At 43.7% G+C, this 25,525-nt stretch overlaps 1 protein-coding gene across 2 annotated transcripts in view; it reads left to right on the top strand.

The window, feature by feature from the left end:
• LOC126424930 (protein PALS1) overlaps positions 1-25,525 on the top strand; it is a 795,237-nt gene that overhangs the window by 714,791 nt on the left and 54,921 nt on the right. For both annotated transcript variants that reach the window (XM_050087777.1, XM_050087776.1), the window contains exons 6-7: positions 9,610-9,845; positions 18,173-18,430. In XM_050087777.1, the coding sequence (XP_049943734.1) occupies positions 9,610-9,845; positions 18,173-18,430 (494 nt within the window). The remainder of the gene's footprint in view (positions 1-9,609; positions 9,846-18,172; positions 18,431-25,525) is intronic.

Raw genomic sequence — 25,525 nt, 5'->3', positions numbered from 1 at the left:
TCAGTGTTGGCTTGGCAGCCGTCAGAGATGATCGCCGCTCCCGCCAAGTGCGAGGTTCGAGCAGTAATCCGGTTTCTCCACGCAACGAAGTTACCGCCCGTGAAGATTCATCGGCAACTGACTGAGGTTTGTGGTGAAGAGTGCGTGTCCGTTCAACGCATCCGCAAATAGTGCAGGGCTTTTGCTGAGGGTCGCACGGACGTTCACGATGAAGAACGGAGTGGAAGACCCCGGTTTCGGATGCGATTGTCCAGATCAACAGTGATCTGCTCAAAGATCGGAGGGTCACTGTCCGTGAATTTGTTGAGCGCATTCCTGAAGCTTCCCACGGCACAACTGAAAGAATTTTAATAGTAACGTTAGGTTATCGCAAGCTGTGTGCTCACTGGGTCCCCCAGATGCTGACCGACGGACACAATGGGCAATGTCTTGGCTGTGATCACAAGGTTCTTCAACAGTGTGAAGGGGAGGCAACAAGGAGAAGTTGTTGGACTCTATCGTCACGGGAGATGAAACGTGGGTGTTTCATTACACCCCCAAAACAAAACAACATTCACGTCAGTGGCGTCACTCCAGGTCACCGCCACCAAAGAAATTCAAACAAATGCATTCCCAGGAAAGCTCATGGTGACTATGTTTTGGGATCAGGATGGGGTACTCCTCATCAAGTTCATGCAACCTGAGACGACAATAATCTCAGACAGATATTGTGAATTATTGACCCAACTCTGGCGAGCAATCCAGAATCGCCGGAGAGGACTGACGGAAGGAATAGTGCTTCTTCGTCACAACGCTCGACTGCACGTCACTTGTCAAACAGGAGCTTTTGAAGAAATTTGGGTGGAATGTTATGCCCCATCCCCCGTACAGCACGGACTTAGCCCCTAGCGATTGTCACCTCTTTCCCCAAGCTGAAGGAACACTTAGGTGGCAAATGCCTCTAGAGCGACAATGAAGTCCGAGCAGAGGTCACACGCTTCCTCAGTGGGTTGTCGGGAAACTTCTTCGACTTTGGAATACAAAAGCTGGAGCACTGTCTTCAAAAGTGTGTCGGAAAAAAATGGAGACTATGTTGAAAAATAGACAAAAGTGTAAACTTTCAATGATGTATAAATTAATAACAATAAACAATGTTTTCTATTTGCAAAAAATATGGGCACCTTACGTTTGGTGCAACCCTCGTATGGTTCCCATTGTTGGGTTTGACTTGCCACCAATTTTCAAAATTCTCAAGAAGTGCTGTTCATACAGAGAGGTCACCCAACGTCATGTGTGCTCCAACTTTGTGCCTTTCTATCTGTACACCCTTTAATACAGTAATACACCCAAAACCCAGCACGGCAGCCATCCCCTTGTGGGGGGTCGTCAAGTACCTGCACAGTGGTAGCCCCCCTGACTGTACAGGAATTGCACTGTTGGTACCTGAGCTGAAAACTCCCCTTGTACACCAAGGAATATGTGCCTACGCGGAGACTCTGAGCAGTGTATTACTGGCTCCCACAGGGATAGCCTCTGGTCAGGGTGGGTGGCACTGTGACAGGTGAACTGCAAATTAAGCGAATGAAGTTACCTCCTGAATGAGATTTTCACTCTGCAGCGGAGTGTGCGCTGATATGAAACTTCCTGGCAGATTAAAACTGTGTGCCGGACCGAAATTCGAACTCGGGACCTTTGCCTTTCGCGGGCAAGTGCTCTACCAACTGAGCTAGCCAAGCCCCGTCCTCACAGCTTTACTCCTGCCAGTACCTCGTCTCCTACCTTCCAAACTTCACAGAAGCTCTCCTGCTGGTGCCCGTATGGCCCCAGCAGTTTCTATGGCAGGAAAGTCTTCGTTTAATCCTGAGAGCTATGACCCTAAAATATTCTCTTCGCTGGCTGCATCGTGGGATGAATGTAAAGTTAAGTGGCAAGCAGAGAAATAGTCCCTGCAGTACTTGGTTTGTATGAGGACTGATGGCGATTCTTTCTTGGCCACAAAACCCTTGTTCTTTTTGGAGAACTTATAAGACAAGTTTGGGGAAGTGGCAGCCATCTCTAAAATGAAAATTGGACCAGTTTTGATCAAAATGGCATCCCCTGCCTAGTCAAAGGCATTGCTCGCTTGTAACAAGCTGGATGACATACGAGTGACTGCCACTCCCCATAACAGTCTAAAGGGCATCATTTTCCACAGAGACCTTCTCTTAAAATCTGATGGTGAGCTACACGCCAACTTGTAACAATGGTGTGTACATTTTGTCCGTCATGTACATAGTGGGCAAAAGGACAATAGGATTTCTAGCAGCGCCTTCATCTTGGTCTTTGAGGCTGATTCATTGCTTGAAAAGATCAAGGTGATGGTATACCATTGCGATGTGAAATTATGCACCCCCAATTGCAGTGCTTCAGGTACTTGAAATTTGGGCAAATGTCTTTGCGTTGCCCCATCTGCAGAGATTACGGACGAATGCTGCGTGGGAACACTCCCTGTGTACCTCCCCCCCCCCCCCCCCCCCCGCCCAATCTGTGTCAACTGTGAAAAACAACATTCTTTCTGCTTGCCAGATTGCACTGTTTTCCACAGAGAAAAGAAAATACAGCGAGACTCTGGACAAACTCAGTTACCAATAGGCCAAGAAGTAGTATGAGCAGTTGCACACAACATTTGAAACGTCATATACTATAGCTATGACGACGTCGGCTCTTTGGTGATGGCACTCCTGCCCATTACATCACCTACAGTTGGCCATCAAGACCGCTCTACCATTCCTACCCACCTGACGGTTGGGGGCTCCCCTCTTGCTGCTTCCCACACACCTACTCTGGGATCGATGGCTTCCCAACCATGAGAGACATTGGTCCCAACCTTCCATCTGGAGACAAATCACCTTCCTCCAGGTTCTCTCGCCAGGGGGGGGGGGGGTCCCTCAGGACACTTACTTCCAAGGTTTCCACTAGTCTACAACTGGACACCCGCCAGTGTCGCAGGGCTTCACGATTGTCGTCATTATCTGAAACTGATTCAGAGAAGCCCTTGCAATCATCCAAATGCTCTAAGGAGAGGACAGACAAGAAAAAATTCTCCAAGAAGGAGAACATTCTGGTGGGCCCCTTGCCACCAGGTCCCACTTGTTCCACTTCTCCAGACAAGGCGAATGTTCTGGCAGTCCCTGAGGCCCTGGTTCGCACTATACAAATGAACCCCTCAACCAATGGCAGCAGGTGACCCTAAGGCATAACTCGTCCCCTTGGTCCCTTCATAGCCTCATTGTACATTGACAACATTAGTCTCCAGTGGAATTGTAGCGTTGTTTTCCACCACCTGGCTGAGCTACCACATCTTTTAAGCACTTCACCTGCCTTCTGCATTGCCATTCAGCAGACTTGGTTTCCAGCAACACACACCCCAGTTCTTCGTGGATACTGTGGATATTGTAAGAATTGTGCTGCCTATGACAGAGTGTTGGGCAGAGTTTGCACACATGTTCTAGACATTCTATATAACGAACTTGTACCTCTTAATCGAGCTTTAGTGGCTTGGCTGTTCTGCATAAGGTCATTTCAGGATGTTATCGTCTGCAATGTTTACCTCCCTCCTGATGGCGGTCTCAGAATGTACTGTTTGCAGTGTGTTCTCAGTTCCCGTACCTTTCCTAATCTTGAGTGATTTCGGAGATTTGTGGGATGGAACCAAGGGAATGGCTGTGGTTTAAAGACCTCGAAAAATTACTGGCACAATTTGGTATTTGCCTCTTGAATACTGGTACCCCCACACACTTCAATGCGATGCACAGAATCTGCTCAATCATTGCCAGCCCACGTCTTTTCCCATCCATCCACTGGAGCGTCTACGATGACCTGTGTGGTAGTGACCACTTCATGATCTTCCTGTCCCTCCCTCAATGCCACTTCCCTGGACGCCTGCCCAGATGGGCAGATGATCCATGAGGCTGTTTGCAGCCACTTACAAGTGCTGACTGGGATACTTTCGCCTCTGCTACCGACCTTGGTTCCCCACTGCATGGAGATATCGATACGGCAGTCCAGAATACTACTGCCATTCTTTTGGCAGTTGATGTAGTGATCCTCTCTTCCTCGGGCCTGGCCTATCCGAAGACAGTAACTTGGTGGTCCTCAGAAATCGCAAAAGCCATTCGAGATCAGAAGTTGGTTCTCCAACACCATAAGCAGCACCCATCAATGGAGCATATCTTTACCTTTAAGCACCTCCATGCCCAGCTGTGCAACCTAATAAAAAGGAAGTTAGAATTCTGGGAATGGTACATTTCAACCATCGAATTATGAAAACCAGACTCCTGCTACCATCTCTGAACATTTTGCTGTGTACTATGCTCAAACCTCAGCGTCTGATAATTATTAACCTCCATTTCATGCCCTGAAACAGCGGTTGGAGCGAAAGCAATTATCTTTTACTATACACCATATAACGCTCCATTCAGTGGGTGGGAATTTGTCAGTGTCCTGGCCCACTGTCGATACAGCCGATACAGCCCACACCCTGACTGCATCCACAACCAAATGGTGAAGCATCTACTGGTAGATTGTCAGTGCCATAACTTAGCCATCTTTCGCCCATTGCAATGGTGAGAAAGCATCATTGTCCCAGGACTGAAACAGGTTAAGTATCCTCTAGAGACGGACAGTTATAGCCCAACATGTGTGGCCAATGTGAGTGGCTTGAACGCATGGTGAGCTGCTGGCTGTGTTGGCTCCTTGGGGTCTTGTGGCTCCATCCAAGGGTGGATTTTGACAAGGCCGTTCCACTACTGATAATCTGGTTTACCTGGAGTTGGCCATCTTAACAGATTTTGCCCAATGTCAAAACCTTCTTTGACCTGCAAAAGGCTTATGACACCACATGGTGACACCACATCCTTGCTACCTTACACAAATGGGATCTTTGGGGTCCACTCCCAATTTTCATCCAGAACTTCCTGTCACATTGTACATTATTGGTTCAATTTGGTGCTTACCGCAATACCCCCCCCCCCCCCGCGTATCCAAGAGAATGGGATTCCACAGGGCTCTGTCAGTGTCGTACCATTCACCAACAACCAAAACTTTACTTTGATGACCAACTGCTCAGTGTGGTGGAGACTTATCGTTTTTTGGGACCGTCTTCGGTTCTCAGTTCACATGGATTCCCCATCTTCGCCATATTAAGTGAATGTGCTGGCAGTACCTTAATACATTTCACTGCCTTAGAAACACTAGCTGGGGTGCAGACCACACCACACTACACTTCTGCAGCTTTACAAAGCCCTGATATGATCCCACCTTAGTTATGAGAGTCTGGCATACGGACTGACATCACCTTTGGCGTTGCAGATACTGGATCTCATATTCCCCTGTGAGGTTCAACTTGACAGGAGCCTTTTAAACTACCCGTCTGAACAGCCCACTCGTGTAGGCTGGAGTTAATCCATCGTGGATCAGGTGCCAATAACAGCTTGTCAATTATGCTGCCCACATTCGCAGTTCACATAAGCATCTGGACTATCATCTCCTCTTTCCAAACACGCTAATCCATCTCCAACAATGGCGGCCCCAATCAGGGATTACGATCGCAATTCACATCCGACCTACCTTCTCTCAACTTCATTTGTTTCCTCTTTCACCTCTCCTCTGGACTCATTCCCATACACCTCTATGGTGCATCTCTTCAACACATCTTCATCTTGATCTATCACAAGGTCCAAAAGACTCGGTTCATCCAGAGGCACTCCGCCGCCAATTTTTCTCCATCCTTGGCACATCCCATCGTTCAGAAGTAGTCTATACTGGTGGTTCGATGGTTGCTGATTGTGTAGGTTTTGCTTATACTAATGTGGGGCATACTGGACTGCTCTCACTGTCTGATAACTGGAGTGTTTTCACTATGGAGTTGGTAGCCATCTTCTACTCTTGAGCATATCTGTTGCAGTACTGATGGATCCTTTCTCTTCTGCAGTGGCTCCTTGAGCAGTTTGCAAGATCTTGATCAGCCAGCTACACTCACCTCCACTTGGTCATTTCTATCCAGGATTCCCCGTCTGCTCTTGAACAGTGTGGATGCTCAGTGACATTCGTTTGGACCACTGGCCATGTCAGGATCGTGGGAAACGGACTCGCTGATAGCCTGGACAAACTGGCTACCAGTAACCCAACCCTTGAGATTGGTATTCTCGAAACAGACCTCCAATCTGTATTATGCTGTGAAGTTTTAGGTGCGTAGAATGTGGAATGGCTCGCACTGACTTTACCAGTTATTGGTGATAAAGGAGACTACTAATCTGTGGAGGTCCTCCATGCAGTTCTCTCAAGGACTCTGCTGTGCTTTTCCGTCTCTTCGTCGGCCGTAAGTAGCTGACTCGTGGTCATCTCCTTCATAGCGAGGACCCAATCCACTGTTATTGTGGCTCCCGTTTCACAGTGGTCTACATTTTGCTGGACTACCCCAACCTAGCAGCCCTGTGGCGGACTCTTAATGCCCCTGACTCGCTACCCCTGGTGTTGGGAGATGATACCCCAGAGGCTGACATAGTTTGTTTTATTCATGAATCAGGGTTTTTCAATTCTCCTTAAGGGAGGGCTGGAGAGCTGCAGGGCTGCTTAATCTTATTGGCCCATTGAGGTGTTGGCAGAACACTCTGTTGCCTCTTCTGGCCCAGACCAGGCTGCAGCCGTGGTGGTCGAGCACAGTCCTCATCCTACCTGCTCAAACTATTCTTCCCCCTCTCTCGCATGGTCTGTTAGACTTGTTCATCTTTTGTCTCTGTGTGCTTCTCTTGCCATGTCTGGTTTGCTAGTCTTCTCAAGGCAGTCTCTTGTAAGTGGCTGCAAACAGCCTCATGGATCATCTGACGTTATCCACTAATCATTAAAACAAACTATAAACTTTAATGATCCTTTCACTCTTTCTTGAGGTACTCTTGAAATTACCTTTACATCTGCTGATTTTGTTCTGTTAAGAGCATCATGTTGTGTACTGCCTGCAAGGAAGCCTAGAATCCTGTCACAAGTCTGGTATGGTACTCGGTAATCTTGTACATGCCTTCCTGAAGTCAGATCAACCTGAGTTTCAATGTCAACAGTGCTGTGAACCTTATGGAGGAACAGAGTAAGCTGAGTTTTGCAAGATCTCTGTTTGCAGCATTGATTTTTAAAGGAGGAGATTTTTTGTTCACTGAAAATGCCACGATACATGATCAGAAAACGTGTTCTGTATTTCTACAGCTGATTGTCATCAACGATATAGACCTATAATTATGTGCATTTGTCCTATGACCCTTCTTGAAAATGCGAATGACCTGCGCTTTTTTTCCAGTCACTAGGTACTCTTCAGTGCTCCAGCGATCTACGGTATAATCTTTCTATAAAATGCAGTCAAATGAAAACTGAACACACTCCACTCTGGGACCATGGAATGATTCCAATCAAAGTTATCAGCACAAACGTTAACACATTTACCCCACTAGGAGACGAGATGATAAACTTTTGTTTCGTAGAATGCTGTCAGCCCCCGACTGATGCACAACCATTCTGACACTCACACTTCTTCGTCCAATTGAAACCGACACCCACGTGTGTCTTTCATTGAGTCGTAAATATAAGAAAATCACACGGTGAAAAATTAGGGCTGTGTGGAGGATTGTGTGAAGAGTTGCCCCTACTTGATTGGCAGTGTGAGGGTAGGCTCTCTCTGGTCTACAGTCGTACAGACCTGTCTGTTCGAGGACAAATGGATTGATGACCTAGTAGGTTGGTCCCTTTAACCATTCAGCCAAGCAACCAGTGTCAGCTGTCAGTCCCTGCACCATTCACCAATCCTCTGCTGGTCCTCCTGCAGTGAGATGCAGTTTCCTGACGTCGGTACCTTCTTACAGACAACTGCACTTTCTGCGAACAGCCTCATGGAGCAGCTGACGTTAGCAGGAAGATTCCGTCCGACAGCATTCTGACAGCCTGATGGCAAATGGTAAAGCCAGCAGTGGAAACATCCCACTTCTACCCCACCAAAGTCAGTTAAGTCGCGACGAACACCACCTCGTACTGCAGGTATCCTCCGCTTGTCGAGTTCCTCGAGGGCGGAACCACACCCGATGCGCGATGCTACGGAGACACTTTGCAGAAACTGTCACGTGCAATGGAATCGAAACACCCGGGAATGCTCTCGGACAGAATCGTCCTGTCGCACGATAACACCCACCCCCCCACACTGCCAACTGAATGGAGACTATGCTTCAGCGATCTGATTGGGTAACGCTGCAACATCATCTGTACTGTTGGCGCCCCGGTGGTCTCAGTCTCCTACGGTGGACTGGAGGCCGAGCAGTGACCTCTCCTGTTGTCAGGGTGCTAGGAAATGCTTGTGGGCGCGTCAGAAACGCCAAAGAAACATTATGAATTCGTGACACCTTTATTCCTGCCGAGTACAATGCGGCCCGCGTAACACAGGCTGCCTGAGCTCGGTGATATCAACGACCTTCCCCGAGTCCTCGCTGACTCGGAGCGATGACACCAGCTCCGGGTCGCACCAGTCTTGCTAGCGCAGCGCCGCGTGCTGTGACGTAGCAGTGGAACGCCCTTACTTCGGCCGCGCGTGGCTGGTGGTGCCCGGCTGCGGACAGCAGGCTGCTGCGCTTAGGAGGCTCCGGGTTGGAGTCCCCGGCGCTGTCGGCACCAGAAGCGTTCTCGTAGTGCGGAGTGTACTCTATCCCACCCCGTCTTCTTCCCTGCTCCTCCTGGTGGCTCGTCCACGGTGGACTGGCGGAACGGGCTGCAGTCCCCCAGTGTCGTCGGCTCACCCGGTTGTGGCGGCAGATGCACAGGGCCTAGGCCCCACACCATCTCGACGACGGCTCACCGATGTGGTCAGCATTGGCAGCGAGCGAGCCTGCCGCAATGTCTGCTAATCCCGGGCCGATGTATGACAGCGGCAGCAGAGGGGACCAGAGCTGGTACTATCCCCTCACGTCTGCTGCCGGATGGGCCGCCCTTATTGGAACAACTTCTTAATAAAGATTAACATGTCGATCTCCGAGCTGAGCGCTGCACAGCGTCCCAGTACACATCTAACTGCAAATCTAACTGCGAGTGCCTTGCTGCTATCAAAGCTGGCATATGTAAAGGAAGCACGAGCGACGTCCTGACGTCATGCTCGTTTGTAATCAACGCATTCGTTCCACTTACACTGCCGATTTATCTGTCGTTCTCGCCCCCTTAGGTGTTCCTGCGACAGAGTTACGTGTTGTTACGGCAGACTTACGCGAAGTTATGAAATGCAGTACAGCTGACGCTATACCTCTGTCTTACACTCTACGAAAGTCTCCGTCGAACACAAACCCGCGTGCTAACCAATTCTCTCTCGCCTGTTGTGTGTAACCGGGCCACTGCCCCTGCGTGACGACACATTCTGATACATGTGCAATCCTCTTATTTCTCGGCTAACCTACTGCCTCCGGCTCTCGGCATAGGCGATGAAACTTTGACAGTATTCCACGTTCCCAACTCTTTACTATTCCGTGACACTACAGTACAGTGCAGATCTTTCACCGATCTTTGACGAGCAAGTGAATCCGGTCCTGGGGAGTTGGGATCCATTAACGGCTGTGGTGGTGTGCTCGGCAGGGTACGGGGAGCTGGTGGCGTCGCTGCAGCGGCTGCAGTTGTTGCTGAAGAAGAGCGCCGGCGACGGCGTGGGGTCGGGCTCGGCGCTAGGCGCGCAGGTGGCGGCCGTGCAGACTCTGCTGCTGAGTCCGCAGTTCGGGCGCGCGCTCGCCGTCCACAACAGGGTGCAGCGCGCCGCCGCCAGGGGGCTCTGCCGGCCGCCCGCCGCCGACAACGCGCACGCCCTCTCCAGGGACGTAAGTACCAGCCAAAGATTCTCCACTCTAGCCTCCTCTCTCTCTCTCTCTGGGTCTCCCGGCCATGGAGGTAAAAATAAGAGGAGTTGTCATGACGTCACAAACTTGAAGCCAACGATTTAAAATTTCATAGAGTGGCTATAGGTCCGCCATGTTTGAAGCAAATTGAAGTTCTGGCCGCCATGTTTTCTTTAGTCAAGGCATTCGTCTGCTGTGTCCTGCCCCCTTGTAGCTGCGTTTTACTTGAAATAGCCCATACTAGCTTTATTTTTTCTAAAACAAGCAATAGACAGCAGTGATTTCAGTGTACACTGACAGCAAAAGGGGATGTTTCTGTCGAAATATGGCTAAAGTTTTCGATGTAGATAACACTACAAGACAACTCAAATAAGTCTGTCCATCCACTACAACGTTACTTGTTGCCCATAAATTAATGCAATTAGAGCAGGTACCACCAGAATATTACGGTGAAACTTCTAAACATGCTGTGGTTAACTATTAGAAACAGTAACGGGCGCAGAAATGCGATATTTTTGTCGCTATGCCTTGGCAGAATAAAAGTGTAGGGTCAGGGCAAATTTCCTTATTTGCTGAGAATAATGGCGTACTTTAGCACTGCACTGAAGTTCCAATAGCTCCTTCAACAAACCAACTACATGTTCACTGTTTAACATATCAGAAACTGAACTACATAGCCTTCTTCTCAAACCAGCAACTAAACTCTGTAACTGCACTATTCTTCTTTTGTGCCGTACACTAAGTTGCTTCATTTGCTTTATCCGCTTCTTTAGTCGCACATTCTCTGCTTGTACTCTGTTATATTGTGTTTTCAACTTCTTAGGGCTTGGTAGACAGTAATTGTGGTCAGCAGAAACGTATGTGGGTCCGACAGGCACTGAAAGAATGCAGTTACATCATAAGTTTATAACAGAGTTACACCATAAGATTATAATAGAAAGAATGTAATTCAAAGTAATAAGAACACGGAGTAAAATTAAATTATTGACTTACTTTGTGCTAATGATGTCACTGTAACAGCACTATCTTGCAAATTGTCGAAAGATTGCTTTCTGGGTTGTGGTCGTAATACTTTATCTTGCTTTTGTAAATGTGGTGGAAAGTTAAAGATAGTATGTCCTGCTTCTGACAAAAGGCGCCTCTGGACATTTGTGTGGTACATATATTTCTCTTCAAAATGAGCTGAACAGAGGTAACTGGCTGTAGTAGGAAACCAGTTTTCTCGTTTCATATTTATAACCCATCTTTTTGTAATTTCCTTATCTTTTAAAGGAAATCTGTAATCAACGATAAATAAATTACTTTCCTGCATTTGTCTAAAGCTTACTTACTTATAATATGAAATATTTGTTGTTTTATCGCTGCGATTTGTGCAGTTGAACGCTGAACACACTGCAGGCATGTTGACTTTATATTTTGTAACAAAAAAGTCAACTAGAAAAGTTAAATATTGCAGTAATATCACAACAACTGACACACTTCCAACACAAACAACAGTAACGCTTTCCTAATGTTTTGACTAAGGAGAACATGGCGGCCGAGTTAGCGTTGGTTGCCGCTAGGAGCGCTGTAACTAGTATCTCAGCCACTCTATGAAATTTTAACTCGTTGCTTGAAGCCGATCCAAGAGAAGGTCCGCCATGTTAGCTACCCCAAAACATTCGCTTCTGGTGGTTTGATTCCGTGTAGTCGTGAAGTGTTTTGATAAAAAATGCCGGGCTTGCGTCGCTCACGGGTGTACTAATCGTTCTGATTGTAGTCTAAAGTTTAAACAAATCACATTTCATTCGTAAGTGGACTTATTTAAGCGCTATTTTCTTATATATACTTGAAATTCTGATGCACTGTAAAGTTTTACAGTAAGGTTTTATTTCTGTGATTTAACTTTAGATTTCTATCAATCCAAGGCGAAGAGCTGTCTGGAAGTGAGCATTACACTTGGTTTTCACTGTGTGGTTATTCTGAAGTAACTGAAAAGTCCTGGCAAGAAATATCCTGGAAATGGGGACTAATGTTTTAATATGCAATAATTTAATATAAAACTAATGTAACTACATGTAGTTAATTAAATCTTCAGTAAAATGTGTAAAACACCTGTTACAGTGGTTAAATTATAAGTACTTAAATGGTTACATATTTGTTAAAGCAAAGTTCCCTATCGAAGTCCAGGCTTAGATCATTACATTAATCACTGTGTTGTCGTATTACCCTGTAAATTTCTGTTCTTTGCCACGCTGAATGTCATTTGGTAGGTACAATTTAAAAAGAAAGCAGATGTGGAAATTGCAATGGGCCTGACAATCTTAAATTCAGTTCTGTTCCTTCGTAATTTAACGTATTTTTCACTTTGTTGACATGACAGCTGGCTTGTTTATATCATCCCTGCATACATCTATGGGACACCAAAGGAAATAAGGTAAGTTTCTTGCAAACGTGAACACTTAAAATTTGCATTTGACTTGAAAATGCAACGAATACAAATCGGTGCCTCTAAACTATCAATCATTGTTTTTGGAGTTCTGGCTTTATCAATTATCGACACAAACACAATGAAAGTGAATAGAAATGGATTACAAAAGCACGCTTTTCATAGCAGTCTCTTCTCGATTATTCTAAGTGTATAAACAAAAAGGAATTACAGTACTGAGGCAAGAAGCGTAATATTTTTACGTATTACTGTATCGAATACGCATTTAAGACGAGAAAAACGTTTGAAGTTGCGTTCCTTATGCTGTGTTGTTCACTAAAACCGAGTAACATTTTCTATATAAAACAAATATCACGTGCACAGGACATAAATAACGAACAAGAAGCAATTGTAAACACTCGTCTGCTAATGTTTTGGGGGATCCAAGATGGCGGCAGGCCCCGCCCACTGGCTTCAAAACAACGTACAGCGCAAGTCTGTAGCGCCATCTCCTCTTATTCTACCTCCATGCTCCCGGCCCACTCCTCTGCACCTGCTCCTCGCGAGTTTGTACTGTCGATTGTTTGGGCGCAATATTCAAATTCCGGAAAATTTTGGGTAGGGTCTCGTAGATTTAAATCGACGAACAATACAGGGTGTTTCAAAAAGTCAGTACACCCTTGAAAATTCATATAAATTAATTCATAGTTTCTACAGAGGTTATTGTAGTGTCAATTTATAGGGAAACACACAAAGTTTTGTACGAATGCAGAGTCTCGCAGAGATAACATTGGACAAAATGTTCTCGGGTTTCCAACCGCGTCAATTGCTTAAAACTACACGAGCTTTCACCCGAGCACTCCTTGCCATTGTCAAGTGTTACGACTGCCACGAGAGGTATTATTGCCTATGCTATCCAGAGAAATCTATGTCAGCTGAGTATGTGTTAGAAAATGGTCACCACATAAAATCTGACGATACCTCTGTCGTGGCTCGCACGAACAGCTTCTGGGACAGTTTAATAAAGGAAGCTATTGAAATAAAAATTACCCTGAATAGAGACAGTGGCTTGCAGCTCAGCGCTGCGTGGCATCCAGCGATTGCGCGGTTGAAGAGGGCACATCGAACGCCGACTCAAAATGTGCCCATATATGGCAATGTCACGGGTACCAGAGACGTCACAGCTAGCAGCTACCGTATATAAGGGCGCACCGACAGCCCACTGGCAGTCATAGCAGTTGACAATGGCCAAGAAGTGCTTGGCCGAAAGCTCGTGTAGTTATAAGCAGTTGACGCGGTTGGAAACCCGAGAACATTTTATCCACATAAAGTTTTGTCTCGCGTAGTTCGCTAGTCCCAGATCGCACCGTGAGGAGCGCTAGCGGCAGTTGCGTTAAAGATGGCTGCCTTCAATGGACTCGAGCGTGCTAGCTGTCTGTTTTGGTTTGAAGAATCGAAGTCGGCGACAACAGTTCATCGTAATTTCTGTACCGACTATGCTGAAGATCCTCCTAGCAGGCCTGTAATTTATTAGTGACGCAAATGTTTTCTAGAAACAGGGTGCTCCGTGAGACATGGGGAAACATCAAGTCATCCAACCACATCTCACGACATCGTCGAGCGAATGAGACAAAGTTTTGTCAACAGCCCTGCGAAATTGACCCGGCATGCATCTCGTGAACTGCAGATCCCACATACAACCGTTTGGGCATGTATTGAGAAACTGTTTGCGTTTGAAACCGTACAGATTGATGATTGTACAAACAATAAAAGATACGGATAAAATTGCTCGGAAGAACTTCGGTGCAGATATGTTAAATCGATTATATGAGAATGAACATTTCTTGGACAAAATCATCTTTTTTGACGTGTCCACTTTTCACTTAAGTGGCAACGTTAAGACTACAGCTGTAGGATTTCAGGCAGTGAAAATCCTCGTCAAACATTGCACCATGTTTGTGATAGCCCTAAACAGAACGATTTTTGTGCATCGTGCAAGAACCAAGTGTACGGTCCCTTTTTTTTCTGTGAGGGAACCATCAACGGGATAGTGTACCTGGATATGTTCAATAATTTTTGATACCACAGATCGATGTGGATGACCGAGAACGAAATGTTTATTTCATGTGAGATGGTACACCACTCCACTACCTGGCTGACATTCGGGATTTTTACAGTGACCACTTTCCAGATAAATGGATTGGCTGTGATGCGCCAATTGCATGGCCCCCACATTCCCCAGACCTGACACCACTCGATATGGGGATTCACCAAGGATATCGTGTTTGTACCTCCTGTGGTAGCTTCTCTACCTGAACTTGAGCAAGAATTTATGCCATCACTGAGCATTTTGCACCTGCAATTTTACAGCGAGTTTTGGAAGAAATTGATTTCCAATGGGATCTGTGCAGGATAAGCAACGGAAGCCATATACAACATCTTTAGTTTAAGGTAAAAAAAACATGAAGTGTTTCCCTACAAAATAACACTAGACCCAGCTCTGTATCAATAAATGTACGCGAATTTTTAAATTTGTTGAGTCCTTTTTGAAACATTCTTTATTGTTGAGAAGGAATCCTTTACAAATCCGCAAGTGCTATACACTGCCAAACCATGATAGGCCTATATGAATTGTGTTCAAAAAGAAACCAAACGTTTGCTGTATCAGCTTTATTGCTTATTGTTCGATGTTTTAAGCGCTACCCCCTTCAGAATAATCCCCTCTGCTGGCCGAATACCGTTCCCATCATTTCTTCCAGCTTTGGAACGCCTCCTGGAATACATTTTGTGGGATGGCGCGCAGGTTGCTCGTTGCATTGTCCTGTATCTCCTCTATGGTTTGGAAACGACGTCTTTTCAAGGTATTTTTCGGCATGGGAAACAGGGAAAACTCTGCTGGGGCACTTCCTTCCCATTTCAACAAGTGTCCGTTTCTGATCTTCAGTCAACAAACACGGTACGATTTTTGCACTGACACGATGCATCTCACGTTTTTCACTCAAAATTTGATGGCATGATCCTACACTGATGCCCACCTCCTCAGCATCTTCCCAAACAGCTAAACGACGATTTCGGTGAATCACAGCACGAACGCTATCCACGTGGCCATCAGCTGTTGATATGGAAGAACGTCCAGACTTGGAATCGTCACAGACCGACATTCTGCACCGCTGAAAATGTTTAAACCACTCATAGCACTGTGTGCGACTCATACAGTCCTCCCCATGCGCTTGGCTAAGCGTTTGAAATATTTCTGTGAAAGTTTTGCCAGGTTTGTAGCAGCATTTCACACACGCACTTTGTTCTTCAAGCTCCTTCATCTCCTTCATTGCAGTAATCTGAAGAGCTGGCTCTACACATGCTTACTTCAGCGGCTGTGGTTGGCCTGCTAATTTTCCGAGTGACACGAGGCAAATGGCAGTTTGTTGGCTAAACCTGCCGCTAGGTGCACGCTATGCACTAAGACGCGCTCTCTCTGCTGGTTGGCGCGATATTTCACAAGTTCGGTTTCCTTTTGAACAAACCTCCTAGACAACATATTGTGTTTGAGATTTTCAAATGATTCTCGGCAGTCAATTAAGCAGACACCAGAAACTTAAAAATGGTGTCCCCCAGGGTTTAGTTTTGTCGCCAGTTCTGTTCAACTTATATAATACTGTCAGAAAAAAAAAGAAAAACTGAAGCAGTAAGAGGGGGAGTGGGAAACAAGATGAAACTTCACAGGTTGAGAGGGTATGTGATGTTACTGTAGTGATTACAAAATAGTGTTATATAGACTACAGAGATGAATGAAAATGTGTACCAAGGCAGGGATTTGAACTTGGGCTCCTTGCTCAGCAAGGACTACCCTAGCTCGCCTCTCTCCTCAGTCCAAATTTCCATTCACGCATAGCCCACTCAGTATTCCCTAAACTCCAACATTGCATTCGGAAGGTTGATGTTGAACCATATTCTGCATAGAACGGATATTGTGCCTGAAACCAAGACATAGATGTTTGAGACTTAGAAAGGTCTCTCGAACCATATGATTTTATTTGATTAGAGCACCTATGCTTCATCTACTTCCTGATCCCCAATTCTGATGTTAAGTTTCTCGCTCCTTCTCGTTACTTTTGTCTTTCTTCTATTTACTCTCAATCCATATTCAGCACTCAATAGACTGTTCATTCGATTCAACACATTCTGTAAATCTTCTTCAGTTCCACTGAGGATAGCAATGTCATCAACAAATCGTATTATTTTTATATTTTCACCTGGAAATTTGATTCCGCTCTTAAAGCTTTCTTGTATTTTCATCATTGCTTCTTCGAAGTATAGATTAAACAGTATAGGCGAAAGCCTGTATCCCTGTCTTACACCATTTTTAATCTGAGCACTTCATTCTAGGTCTTCCAGTCTTACTGTTCCCTCTTGGTTCTTGTACAGGGATCAATCAAATCATTATGAGCACCTACCTAACAGATAGCATGTTCACTGTTGGCACAGATAATAGGGGCAATGCATCACAGCATAGAAGCAACGAGAGCTTGCTAGGTTGTTGGAAGGGGGGAGGGGGGGGGGGTGATGGCACCACAGATACAGACACAAGTAACCTAATTCCCACAAATTCTGGGGATGGGGGTAGCGAGCTCTGACATCATATTCAACCACATCCCAGATGTATTCGATCTGATTCATATCTGGTAAGTTGGGGGTCCAGAACATCAGTTGGAACACGCCACTGTGCTCCTCAGACCACTCCATCACACTCCTGGCCTCGTGACACGGCGCATTATCTTGCTCAAAATTTCACTGCCATTGCGAAACATGATCACCACGAAGGGGTTCATGTGGTCTGCAACGAGTGTGTGGTACTCCTCGGCCAACACGGAGCCCTTCGATGAGCTCCGCTGGAACCGTGGATATTCACACGAATGTTCCCCAGAGCATAATGGAGGTGCTGCCACTTCGTCTCTTCCCGCAGTACAGGTGTCTTCCTCTGGAAGATGATGGATTCGAGCCCTCCCATCGGCATGATGAAGGAGATGTTGGAATTCGTCAGACCGTGCAATGCTCTGCCACTGTCCAGTGCCAGTTGTTTCGTGCCCATTTCAGTTGTATTTGGTGATGTCGTGGTGTTAACATTGGCACTCGCATGGGTCGTCAGCTGTGGAGGCCCATAATTAGCAGAGTTCAGTGCACTGTGTTCAGGAGCACTTGTGCTCTGCCCAGCATCAAAGGCTGATGTTAGTTCTGTCGCAGTTCACTGCCTGTCCTGTTTTACCAATCTGCCCACTCTATGATATCAAACATCTGTAATGAGGGTTGGCCACCCGACCCCATTGCGTCGGAACGTGGTTTCACCACGTAGTGCAGAGACTTGCCACAGCACTCCACAAACACTTGACAAGTTGTGCAGTTTTTGAAATGCTTATGCCAAGCCTCTTGCCACCATAATCTGCCCTCGGTCAAAGTCCGATAGATCGTGCACCTTTCCAATTCTACACGTGGGCAACGTGTTCACTGATATCACGTACCCTGTGGATGACTAGCAGTCATTTCTCATGAAGTGATGCTGCTATTACTTGGATGGCTGTGCATTCAACTTGGGTTCCTTGCTCAATCTTTGGCTGATCTTTGTGCATATTGTGTACTACCTGTCTTTCCTTACGGCTTATCTCTATATTCTCAAAATTTCAAATATTCCGCATCATTTTACATTACCAAACGCTTTTCCTGGATCAATATATCCTATAAACAGGCCTTGTTTTTTCTTCAATCTTGCTTCCATTGTCAACTCTAGTATGGACAATGTATGGTCTCCAAATAAACTGAAACATTGGAATCTTGCAATTGGCTAGATAAATCCCAGAGAGGTTGTGTAGAGCAGGGTCAAGATTGTGAGTGTTTGCACTTCTTGCAGTGCCTGGAGGTGCTGCGGCCATGCAAGCTGCCAGAGGCGGCAGAACTGTGTGACCTGCTCTCCCGTTACGAGCTGGACGCGCTGCTGGTAGCCCACGACGCGGTCGTTGCCACCACCGAGCCGCGTTCTCCGGCACCCTCACCCACGCACAGTGCGGGTGGCGGAGGGGGTGTGCCCGGCTCAGGGAGGGGCTCGCCGCCTCCCAGGCACGAGGGCAACATCCGCATCGTCAGCATCGAGAAGACCAACGAGCCGTTGGTGAGTCGGTCAGCCGTAGCTTACCTGAGAGTGATCCGTCACTGTTCATATTATTGGTGGTAGAATTTTCCAGAGCCATTCACACTCACATTGCCATAGGTGAGCCAACCGTTAGATACAACGTATGCAAAGAAAGGGCATGTTACATACCAATACAACTAAATTCAGAGCACAGATTGTCACTACTGATGAAATGTCAAATCAAATTACAGATTCATGGGTCAGGTACATGTATAAGGAGCAGTAAAATGAAAATGAGGCAGATGGAAGAAAGAGTAAGTATACAGTCCATTATTTGAAAATTAATCATCATATTTGTTAACACATTTATTCCGCTGCAAGACAAGACAGTCAATACCTTCATGAAAAAATGTTTGCAGTTGCCTACTGATCTGATCTGATCTGATGGAACCATGGCTCAGTTAAAGTAGGTTTATCAGATTTCAAAGAGAGAAACCTGGGACACTTGTGTTTATACTCTGTACCTAACTTCATTACTACACTTATGTTTACCTTATATTTTGAAGTCGATAATAGGCCTATGATGATGCAGGATCCGAGAAACCAATAGGAAGTATATATCTTCATTTTGTGAAATGGAAAGGTATCTGTGGGTACATTACACAAGTAAAACTCTTGTCTTCATAAGTAAAAGACACTGATACATACTTTTTATTGTAATAGCCTGGATATATTTTCTGCAGTGTTTAGTTACTTACTACATATCAGGTACAATTTGTTGATCCTATGAATTGTGTAATGTTACTATTCCATCATCAGATACAAATTATACATTTCATAAAAAAATTTAAGTTCTTGTTTGACTGTAGACAGTTAGGGCAAATGTGCATACAAACCAAACAGTAATCAATAAGCACTTCTAGCACACAATGCATTGCTTGCAGTCTTCACAAAATTAACTTCCTTGTGGCTGCAGTCCCACTAGGATTAACTGGTTTAAGTGAAGCTACTTCATGCCTCCTTTCATTTCGCTTGCCTCAAGGATTGTAAAGTGGAAGGTCAGCAAGATAGCTTCAGCAATGAGACGTACTGGTGTTGGGCTTGTATCTGTTCTGAGGGGCCGTGACTTGCCTCATTTAAACTCTTCTATTAGTAGAGTTAATTTAGAGGTAGAACGGCTCCTTGGATCAGGTATGGGGTCTCATATTGGTGCGGTTCTTGTTGACTATCAATAGATGGGATCATACAAGACACGGCAAGGAAAGGGAAGGCAAAGGCTAACTATCATGTGTGGTAAAGTATCAGTGATTACAAGTGACAGAAAAGCAGTTTTTTAGGGTAGGAAAGGCAGAAACGAAAGATGTTCAGAGACAGGTTGAAAATGACATTCCCATTGCTAAAACAGTGGAGATGTCCAGAAATTGACAGAATATACAAGTATTGAGGGGTACGCATAATGAGTTGCTTATTCGTGTTGAAGAATTAGTGTTGAGCAAACTACTTGGCATAATCTGCCTCTCTGAACTCATGTGATGATTGCGATAGATACATTAAGTGTTGCAGGATTTAAGTTAGCCTCTTACTTCTGTAGAGAAAATATGTAGAAAGGAGGAGTTGCCACATTTGTCAGAAACTGTTTTAATTTCAAGAATATTGACAATAACAAAATTTGCTCAGAGCAGCACTTATAAGCTTTTGTAACAGTAGTAATATTTCATAAGAAGTCTCTTATAATTGTAAGTGTATACAGAGCACCTTCAGGAAACTTTAACCTCTTCATAAAAAATCTGGAAGCTCTGTTGTCCAATCTCACAGTTAAAAAAAAGAGGGGGTGTAGTGGTTGCTGGTGATTTTAATGTGGATTTATTGAAAACCTCTGTCAGTGGACAGTCATTGCAATCAGTAATCATTCAATTTCATTCCCACTGTAAACTTTGCAGCTGCAGTATATAAATGCTCTAAGACTGCTATTGATAATATCTTTGTAGACAAATCTAGGGAAAAAGGTCATATCACAAAACCAATAGTAAATGGGTTATCTGATCATAAGATGCAGTATCTTATGTTAAAGTTGAAACAGTGTCAGGATGTAAAATATATTAAATCTGAACAGAGGAGGCTAATTAATCACTCAAAAATTGAGAATTTTAGGAGATTGCTCAAAGACTTAAACTGCATAGATGTTTACAGTATTTCGGACTCAAATGGAAAATGCAAATCATTCGTTAATAAAGTAACTTCGTCACTTTAAAATTGTTTTCCCCTAAAGGTAACTCAGATCAAAGAGAAGTCTAAAAATAAACCATGGATTACACAAGGAATAAAGGTATCAGGTGGAGCAAAAAGAAAACTGCATCAACTATCTAGGAACAGCTGTGCATTGTAAAGCATTGCAAAGAATACTGCCAAATATTGAAGCAAATAATTGAAATCTAAGCAGCTTTATTATGAGAAAAACATAATTCCACCAGGCAACAAAATAAAAACTGTATGGGATATAGTGAAGACAGACAGAGGTGGGACCAGAAGGGAAGAGGTACAGATAACTTTAAAAATATATAAGACATCGGTAACAAGTGCATCTAGTGTTGCAAACCTCTTAAACAAGTACTTTGCTTATGTTACTGACAGCTTGGGGTTATCAGGTTCAGTAAACAGTGTAATGGAATATCTGAGACCAGTCTCTACAAATGACTTCAGTAAGATGGAAGTGACACTCACTTCTCTAAAAGAAGTATTGTCCATTGCAAAATTCTTAAAATCAAAGTATTCTGGTGGCTATGATAACAAGTCAATGAAGTTAACAAAGAATGTTCTCGTGAGTTGAGTTCTACCTTAAGTAATTGTGAAATCAGTCTCGGTATCAGCGAACACTTTCAGATTGGTTAAAACACACTGAAGTTAAGCCTCTTTATGAGAAGGGGGATAAAGAAATACCATCAACTATTGACCAGTTTAACTTTTTCCAGTGCCTTCAAAAACATTTGGAAAGGTTATGTTAAAGTGTCTTCTTAAGCTTCTGCCTGCAAACAATATATTGTCCAAGTCACAGTTTGGTTTCCTTAAGGGTTCTGACAAAGGGAATGCTTTTTACATATACAGTGAGTATGAACGTAATTCATTATATAACAAATTAGAGGCTACTGGCAATTTCTGTGACCTGTCAAAAGCCTTAGACTGTGTGTCTCCCTGAATTCTCCTAAGTAAATTAGAATTTTATGGTATCACTGGCAGTACTGCAATATGGTTTGAGCTTTATCTAACTAACAGGAATAAAGGGTGTGTGGAATAATGAACCATTCTTCATCTGATAGGAATTGATTCCATATTGTGTTCCTCAAGGTTCTATTTTGGGTCTGTTGCTTTTTCTTGTGTACATTAATGACCTCTCACCTGTAACATTGCCAGATGCTAAGTTTGTTTCATTTACAGATGATACAAACATTGCAGTAAATATCAAACCAATTACAGATTTAGAAATGGCTGCTAATCAAATGTTTGCTGACATTAATAAATGGTTTAAAGCTAATTCACTGTCATTAAACTTTGAAAAGACCCACTATATGCAGTTCAGAACCTGTAAGAGATTTCCTTCCAGCACGTGTATAACATATGAAGACATGCAGGTGGAAGAGGTTGACATGTTAAATTTATGGGATTACAACTCGACAATAAATTCAGTTGGGAAGGGCGTACCACAGAATTGCTGAATCACCTAAACAAGTCTGTATTTACAATGTGAATGACGTCAGATGTAAGACATACATATCAAAAAAACTTGCATACTTTTTTTACTTTCATCCTATTATATCATATGGGATCATATTTTGGGGTAACTCATCAAAGCGAGCAAAAGTTTTTAGAGTGCAAAAGTGTGTAATAAGATTCATTTGTTGTGTAAATTCAAGAACATCATGAAGAAACATGTTCAAGGAACTGAGTGTTCTAGCCACTGCTTCTCAGTATATTTATTCCTTAATGATATGAGTTGCAAATAATATGTCTATTTCCAGCCAATAGCTCAACACATAGTATCAGTACTAGGAATAAGAACAGTCTACATAAAGATCTAAAGTTGCCTACATTGGTCGAGAAACAGGTCCAGTATTCAGGAACCCAAATTTTCAACAAATTGCCAGCAACCATTAGAAACTTGGTTTCAGATGAAACACAATTTAAATATAATTTTTTTGACAGGCAACTCCTTCTGCTCTATAGATGAATGTCTTAACAGGAACTGTTAGACCAGCTTAAGCAAAAATGTCTGTTAGATTTCAGTTTTGACAGAACTGGTCACAACAGTCAAGATTTGGTGTTTTTTATGGTAAATTTATTAAAAGTGCAAAACTATGTTTCATTCTGACAGTGTATTCATTCTATAAGTATTAGCATTTCCAGTTTACTATAATGTATTTACATATCTGACAATCTCCTGACAAATGATCAGGGAAGTGAGTACAATATTCAAACATTCTGTGTGTTTTGTGTTATACTTTCTGACATTTTCTACAGCCAAGAGAATCATCTCATTTTTGGGTCTGTGATGTGAGAACTGAATCTAATCCAATCTAATCTTAGAGGCGTAGGTAGATAATCCTGCTTTTCTTTTCGATAATTCTCTTACTCTTTCTTTAAGCGTAATACGAGTTAAACCAAATGCGGTAGGCCTATAGGGGGCATTGTGAAAATACATATGTCTATAATGTTCTACTTCTAAGAAACTCGATTTTAACAAACTATTTAATCAAATGATAATATTATTGCAAATCATTTTGTTTCTCGATTAAAAACCAGGACAATTATGTGTCCCAAATGATTTTACTGGGACAGTTATGTGAAAACTGGGACTGTCCTGTCAAACCCAAGATGTCTGATCAGCCTATCAATATGTAACCAACATCCTGGTAGGGCATGAAGTTTAGTCAGCCTTTTGTAAATATTATCTACGACTGTGATTCTTAAAAGTCCTTAAAGAAATACATGTTGTCAAAAAGTACTTAATAAATTAAATCTAACACAGAATACAAATTGGAAGGCACACTAACACGGAATTGACTCAATTTATGTTCTGAGAGGTTCAAGTAAAAACAGCATGTCCTGCATCACTGTTCCCCAGTACTAATTGCTTCAGACTGATTTTGGAGTTGATAGTATAAACTTGCATGAAGCTCTCTGCAATATGGTGCTACGTAAATGGTCTTAAGATGTACTAGAGGGTGACTCAAAAATCCGTTAACGTTTGAAAATATGTCACAGAATAATGTAGCTAGAGAGCAGCTGCCAAGACAGCAGTTACAGAAGCTAAATCTTCTTATTATGACTGTCTGAATGATAAACTAGACACACTTGAAGGAATAAATAAAATTTGTTGCTTAGCCAAAGCATGTCTCCCAGCCACCCAGGGCGTTGGTCACGTCACACACATCGAGGACAAAGATGGTCGACTCCTTCGGCACCCTCTCAACATTCTCATCAGATGGAGTTATTATCTCCAAAATCATCAATGAGGAATTTGACCTTCCTCCAATACTGAGTGTCGATCCTATTGATGGACCTGTACTACCAGTTACCATCCAGGAAGTCAAGGAAGCGGTCAAGAAGATAAAGAATACGAAAATTACTGGCCCTGATTACATAACACGTGAAGTAATGAAGATCCTAGGCCAGAAGGTGCCACAATTCTTACTACCCTCTTTAACAGAACTGCTGATGAGATTATAGTCCCAGCAGTCTGGAAAACTAGTGTCACACTGCCAATCTGGAATGGAAAAGGTGATGTGACAGAATTGAAAGTTAGGGTTTTGTAGCCAAAGGGTGGGGAATGACATGGTGTGTTGGAGTCCTGAACAAAACCAACGTGGTTCCAGAAAAAAAGTCTTGCATGCCTCTTTTAGTATAATCTTGTCTCTGCAGTCCTTACATGAGTAATACATGGGTAGTTGTACAGTGTTCCCGATACTGCTAATTGAAGACTTGTGACCAAGTTTTTGCTGGATAGTTGCATCTATTTTCAGGCATTTGCCACTTCAAGTTTTCCAGTGTTTCTGTAAGTCATACAAATCTGTGACCGTTTATGCTGCCCTGCTTTTTGTACGGTCAATATTTTTTTTTCAGCCTTGTCATATATTTCACGGTTGTTACTCTGTTTCAGGATTCATCGCCAAGAGTGTAATTGAACAATAAAGGTGTTTAAACCTGTTTATTCTCAGTATTTCAATCTACATTTTTGCTGTCAGTATTTTAAAATGTTAGGCTGTAAACACACAACATGACACATTGTTTATGTCAGGAATGTATCAAGTGGCATTTTATAAAGCATTGTGTAAAGGGGGAAATAATAAATAGTGGGCCTATTAAGCAAGAACTTTACAATAACAATAGATTAAAATGTGCTGCAGAAGTTATAGTTTTTGTAACAGTAAGAATGGTGTCCCCCTTCCCCACAAACCATGCACCCTGCCCTAGTGGGATAGCTGGCATGCCTCAACAACATGAATAGCCACACTCTAGAAGCAGCCTCATTGGAGGAGCATCTGTGGAGAGACCAGACTACCATATGGTTCCCAGAGAGGGACAGTATAGTAGAAACCAACCTGCATACAGATCAGTCTGGATTCCACAGAGATGTAGGAACTCACACAACCAGTTCCGCCCCTTCGTTTGAAGAATAAATGGAGGAAGGCAAAATTAGTTATACACTCCTGGTCAAAAGTTTTTGATCACCCATGATAAAAGCTGTATACATTATTTCAACCTACAAACTAGATGGACTAAAAAAAAAAATATTTTATCTCTCTCTGTCACTAGATACAACATGTATGGTTTAGTGTGTAGCTTCTTCAAAGTATTTGCTGTTTTCCCTCAGAACAGCTGCACAAAGTATTGGCATTCTGGAGGTAAGACTTTGTAGTGCTTTTGCAGATCTTGCAGTCCAACATCCCTGTAAATTATTCTGTACTTTGTCAGTTTTCTGACCTCTGTGTCAAGTTTATCCTATAAAAGTTCAGCAGGATTTAAGTCAAGTGAATAACTCAGCCAAATGATATTCTACATTTCTGCCCATTTTCCTTTTCTGTTGACATACCCTCTGTACATTGTCCTACTGAAGAAGAAACCCATGACCAATAAGTCTCT

The sequence above is a fragment of the Schistocerca serialis genome, chromosome 10 (assembly GCF_023864345.2).
Source record: "Schistocerca serialis cubense isolate TAMUIC-IGC-003099 chromosome 10, iqSchSeri2.2, whole genome shotgun sequence".
In the NCBI taxonomy this organism is placed as follows: Eukaryota; Metazoa; Arthropoda; class Insecta; order Orthoptera; family Acrididae; genus Schistocerca; species Schistocerca serialis.
The sequence above is the reverse complement of the archived record's forward strand: the minus strand, read 5'-3'. Positions and strand labels throughout refer to the sequence as shown.